This window comes from Nilaparvata lugens, unplaced genomic scaffold (assembly GCF_014356525.2).
Source record: "Nilaparvata lugens isolate BPH unplaced genomic scaffold, ASM1435652v1 scaffold3878, whole genome shotgun sequence".
Classification (NCBI taxonomy): domain Eukaryota; kingdom Metazoa; phylum Arthropoda; class Insecta; order Hemiptera; family Delphacidae; genus Nilaparvata; species Nilaparvata lugens.
The window spans coordinates 17,755-23,599 of NW_024090489.1; the positions used below are offsets into that span (position 1 = coordinate 17,755).

Here is a 5,845-nt window from a genome sequence, read left to right on the forward strand (position 1 = left end):
ATGATGTAATTATTATATCAATCAATAAAGAATAAAGAGTCACTCCCAAATTCCAAATCTCTATTATGTAGTTTGAATAGTTTACTAATTTGTGAAAATTGTGTAGTGTATTTATGATAATTGATTTGTAATCATTGTTTTCAAGGCAAGAGAAAGGATACGAATTCGCATCTGAATACATGTGTGAATGATTGATGATGAGTAATAATTAATTTATCTTTTTTTTCTGTTTCATGTCACAATTCCTGGCAATCTACAGGCATCGAAGATTCTACCAACATAATGCCAGAGCCGAGGAAATGCGCCATACATAACAAGGCTTTCTGGGTAATCTAATCAGAATAAATTATTTTCATATTCATCATTCTCATAATTCATAATAATTATTTTTTAGATTCATAATTTTTTTCATGTAATGCCCATATACGTTCCAGACTGATTCTTGAGAGATGGATTCATGATGAAGAAATATACGTTGAGTGTAAACGAAAAGAGACTTTTATCATAGAGAAACAATAGCATAAATAGATATCCCATGGTATAGGGCGTTTATGTCGCAACTTTTACTGTTATCTCAAGCTGATAGTCCATGTAGTTCTTTCCTGTGAAGCTTTATGACGCTGGTAGTCTCTCATATTGTGCCGTTCATACACTCTCACCCCAACAAAACAGTAAAAGTCGACAATAATCGACAGTAATCGGCTTAAGATAACAGTAAAAGTTGCGACATAAACGCCCTATACCATGGGATATCTACTTACGCTATTGTTTCTCTATGCTTTTATCTCAAGTTTTCAAGTTTAGCCATTCTCTACTATTAAAGTTGCTTCAACAGTATACTGGTTCACACAATCCTTCTTGAAGTGAATAAGTAGTATGATGTACCGTATTACACTATAAATAGAAATACAAATTTCAGTACCCCTTTTGAATTATTTTATCACAACATGTTGAGTATCACAGGAGTACTGATATTTGTTTTTCTATTTATATTAAAAATAGCCATAAAACAGAAAATAGACGTATTACACTAATACTGTATTAAAAAAAATCTGGTGTGGTACACTCGCACAACTTTCCTTGCTCATATTTGAAACTACGATCAGACTTCTGTATATGTGTATATATAATTGTTTTCAAAGTACTTTTTCTTTGTGTGAATAATTGTGAAATTCGATGATTTTTCTAGTCGTCATTTTTTCAAAGTCGTCAAAACAGCTGTTCTACAGATGAAATATCTCGACTATGTGTTCTTTTTATGAACTGCGCTACCTACCTACTTCATGCACGAGAAGGAGGTTACTAAGTCCATTTCCCAAGGATGGGGTGGACCCCCCATTGTTTTTCCAGAAAGGAGACTGATGCCAGTTGATAGAGCTGATAAATAACTATCCATGGTTTAAATTTGAAGAAAATCGTTAAAGCCGTTTTCGAGAAAACCGTGAAAAACATGGATTTTTAGTCATTATCCGCCATTTTTCTCAAGAATATTACGGAACTCCTGAAATTTTCCCAGAAATTAGAATCATGCCAGTTGATAGGGTTTATGAATAGCTATCCATGGTATAAATTTGAAGAGAATCGTTGGAGCCGTTTTCGAGAAAAACGTGAAAAACATGGCTTTTTAGTCATTATCCGCCATTTTTCTCAAGAATATTACGGAGCTCCTGAAATTTTCCCTGAAATGAGACTTATGCCAGTTGATAGGGCTTATAAATAGCTATCCATGGTATAAATTTGAAGAAAATCGTTAGAGCCATTTTTGAGAAAAACGTGAAAAACATGGTTTTTTAGTAATTATCCGCCATTTTTTCCGCCATCTTGAATTGAATTTTTTGAATTTATTATTGTCGGGTCCTCAGGGATAAGGACCTTAAGTTTAGAATTTCAAGTCAATCGGTTAATTAGGAATGGAGTTATCGTGTTCACAGACATACACACACACACACATACACACACACACACATACACAAACACAGACCAATACCCAAAAATCATGTTTTTGGACTCGGGGACCTTGAAACGTATAGAAAACTTGAAATTGGGGTACCTTAATTTTTTTTGGAAAGCAATACTTTCCTTACCTATGGTAGTAGGGCAAGGAAAGTCAAAACCAAGAGCATTGGATAACAAGATCGTTCACCGATGGGAGGAGCCAAGCTTAGTTGCTGGCTTCTGATTGGTGCAATACCTTGCTCACTCAAAACACGTTCACTAGAAAGTTTTTGATGAATAACATTCTACTTATTACATGTAGAATATTTTAGAGGAACAAAAACAAAGAACATCTCCATAGATTATTCGATTCACTGACTGCATTTTACGTTTCTTTTGCTTATGATAATAATATAATTTATAAGTTATATAATTATATTATTAGTGTTTACGAGTTTGTGTTTCTTGAATAGTTCCAAATTTCTTAAATAACTCAATATTATTCGTTGAAAGTGGTAATTGAATGGAATATTTTAATCAATTTATCAATTTAAGCCATCTAAATTCAAAATTCATAGTTTTAATGTTTATTTTGGACCAAAATTTTATAAAAATTGTACACGTGAAATTCTAACCTCGTCTTGGACTTTGTCACCTATAAATGTGGAAGAAAAATAGCACAAGGACTACCTTATTATTTTATCTTTCAATGTTATTACATTAGTGTCATTTGCATTGTAAATAAGTAAATGAATATAGTTTTTCTTATATCTGAGGAATAATTTCTCAGATTACAACAATAATTATATTACTATTAATTATTGTTGTAATATGAGGAATTATGCCTCAGATATAAGAAAAATGATATCTCATAAGCAAAAGAATGTAAAATGCAGTCAGTGAAAGAATCAGACGTTGATGGAGAAATATCACGATATCTTATACCATACAATCAAGTTATCATTGATATCAATCTGATATACTAAAATAATTTGAATAGAATATATCTATTCGAGAAATCGGTGGTGAAGATGGCATAATAGACACTGACCTTATAACGTTAATCTTACTATTTATCTACTAATTGGAATTTGATCGAATAAACCGAACAAAATAGTGTTACATGACTGAATACAATGAAATAAACCAGGCTTAAAGATAGACTAAACTGGAGATTTACTTGAAGTTGGCCCATATTAGGGCAGTATCTCGGTTTAAACGGAGATTTACTAGAGATTATCAGATTTATCGTAGTTTGAAGAAGCTGTCAAGCCTGCAAACCTGGAATTAAACACATCATTATGTCATAATAATTTATGAAACCATAGAGAAGAGATAGCATGAATAGAGAGTTTTGTATCAATTTATGGTGTTTCGTTTCAATTTGAGATGACAATGTATCATGTGTGGTGATACTGTACCATATTGTGGTGATACTGTACCATATTGTGGTGATACTGTATCAATTTGTGGTGATACTGTATCTGATACCATATCATAGAGGAAAGATAGTACTGGAAGATATACAATGGTGTTGGTCGTTTATGTTTCAAGTTTGAAGCCGAGTTTTTGTTAGCTCAAGCCTATTACTGTTGACTACTGTCTATTACTACTGTGTTATAGGGGAGAGAGTGTAAGAACGGCACAATATTGATTGATTGAGTACTTTATTTATGTAGATTACAATATATACTGGCTTATACACTTATATACAATAGCTTACAATACAGCAAAATTATAGATGAATTTACATAATATAGACTAAGAAAATAATTATTGAACTGTATATGATATGAAGAAGCAATTTGTAATAACTGTAGATAATTATATTGTTATGCATCTACATAAATTGGCGGAGCTTTGGACATATCAATGTCCATTCTTCGGAAAGAATATTAAAAATATCCTCCCCACTAACTCTCTACCAAACTATGAGAGACTACCAGCGTCACATAGCTTCACCAAAAACAACTACTAGGACTATCGGCTTGAGTTAACAGTGAAATTTGCAACATGAACGCCCTATACAATGGCATATCTTCTTAATATGCTATCTTTGCTCTATGTTGAAACTTCAACTATATGAGAGCCCAATTGAGACTACAATTACAGTCACCTAGAGCCTACATAGAATTTGAATACAGCCATAGTAAAATACTGAATAATTATAACTTCAGAAAACTAATTCTTCAAAAGTAGCTGATTATTATTAAACGAAAATCCAAATTAAATACTCACTCCGAAGACTTCTGCTACTGCAAATATTGATAACAGGTAAACAGCTAGATGAGCGATAAAATTCGATGAGCGCTACTATTCAAAAATCATTTGTCAGCCCGGGAATAGAACCCAGTACCTCCTAATTGCCGGTCAGGAATGCTTACCCTTACACCAAACTGACAATCTCTGAATACCAGCGCTCATTTTATACGAAGCCATAGCGGCCAGCCATATAGCTGCTAAGCGAAATGAGCACTGCTGTCCAGTGATTATCAGTTTGGTGTAAGTGTAAAGCTGCGTACACATATTCGTGCTTCCAACCCGCACCTAGCACGCTCCTCCCTCGTACCGCCCTCGTACCGCCCTCGTACCACCATCGAACCACAGTCGCACCGCCGACGCACCCATCATGAACATTACGGAAGATGTTAGATCTTCTCGCGTTCCCGGTCGAACCACTGTTGCTCGCCGGTCGATCATCAATCGCTCTGCTGGAGTGACGTTCGGTTGCGGAGCAGAGCGAAAGTCTGTACGCACCTTATGCATTCGTGCCGGCAATTAGAAGGTACTGGGTTCGATTCCCGGGCTAAAAATAATGTTTGTATAGTAGCGCTCATCGAATTTCCATCTAGTTGTTTACCCTGTTGTCAATATTTGCAGTAGCAGAAGTCTTCGGAGTGATTTTTTTTTAAATGGCGAAATAAATGATTTGATTTGATTTGATTTGATTTACAGCATTCAATTTGGATTTCGTTTAATAATAATTGATTCATTAGCTTTGAATAATTGCAATATCTCAGTAGTTTCCATCTGCACTATTAATAGCTGAAGATGATATTAATGTTACTATTGTGATGTGTGATAATGATAATAATAACCCAAAATCACTGTATGATTTATTTTTTTCCAGGTTTCCGGTCCGCTATTGATCTTTCAACAATATTATCCAGAATAAACTTTCAATGATTCATTTTTCTTGCAGTATTCGGATCCCTGATAGCCTTCTACATTCCTATGGCGATAATGGTGCTCTCGTTTGCACTGACCGTGTCACTTCTAAAGCAGAAGGCCAAATTTGTGGCAGAACACTACAAGGGTGGAGATGAGGCCTTCAGGAGACTCGGAGGTGTCAGGTCCAAACCGGACAGGGTTGGACTGCATAGGACGTCTGGCAGGTAACATAATTATTATATCATAAAAAATGTATTGAGAAACGATACTTATAAAAACTCATAATAACGATTATATCATGAAAACTGTATTGAGAAACGATAGCATGAGAAGATATACCACGGTTTGGAGAATTCATTCAAAGTTTAAAAGTTTTATATCAAATTATGGTGTTGTGTATCAAGTTGATATGATACTGTATCATATTGTGTTGATACTGTATCATGTGTCGTGGTCCTACATGTATCATGGGTGGTGATCCTGTATGATTCATGGTGATACCATAGAGGAAATATAGCATAAGAATATGTCCCGTGGTTTGTAGAATCCATTCAAAGTTTGGAAGATTTGTATCACATTATGAAGTTGAGTATCCAGTTAAGATGATATTGTGTTGATACTGTATCATGTGTCATGGTACTGAATCATTTATGATGATACCATAGAGAAAAGATAGCCTCAGAAGATATCCCAAGGTTTGTAGAATTCATTCAAAGTTTGGAAGTATTGTATCAAATTA

At 34.3% G+C, this 5,845-nt stretch overlaps 1 protein-coding gene across 1 annotated transcript; it reads left to right on the plus strand.

Annotated features, from left to right (window-relative positions):
- Window positions 1-264: 264 nt before the first annotated feature.
- On the plus strand, window positions 265-5,330 carry LOC120355648 (the record flags this gene model as incomplete). Its single annotated transcript, XM_039444256.1, has 2 exons — window positions 265-327; window positions 5,137-5,330. Coding segments are annotated over exons 1-2 (239 nt in total), but the record flags the coding sequence as incomplete, so codon positions are not given.
- Between the last annotated feature and the right edge of the window lie 515 nt (window positions 5,331-5,845).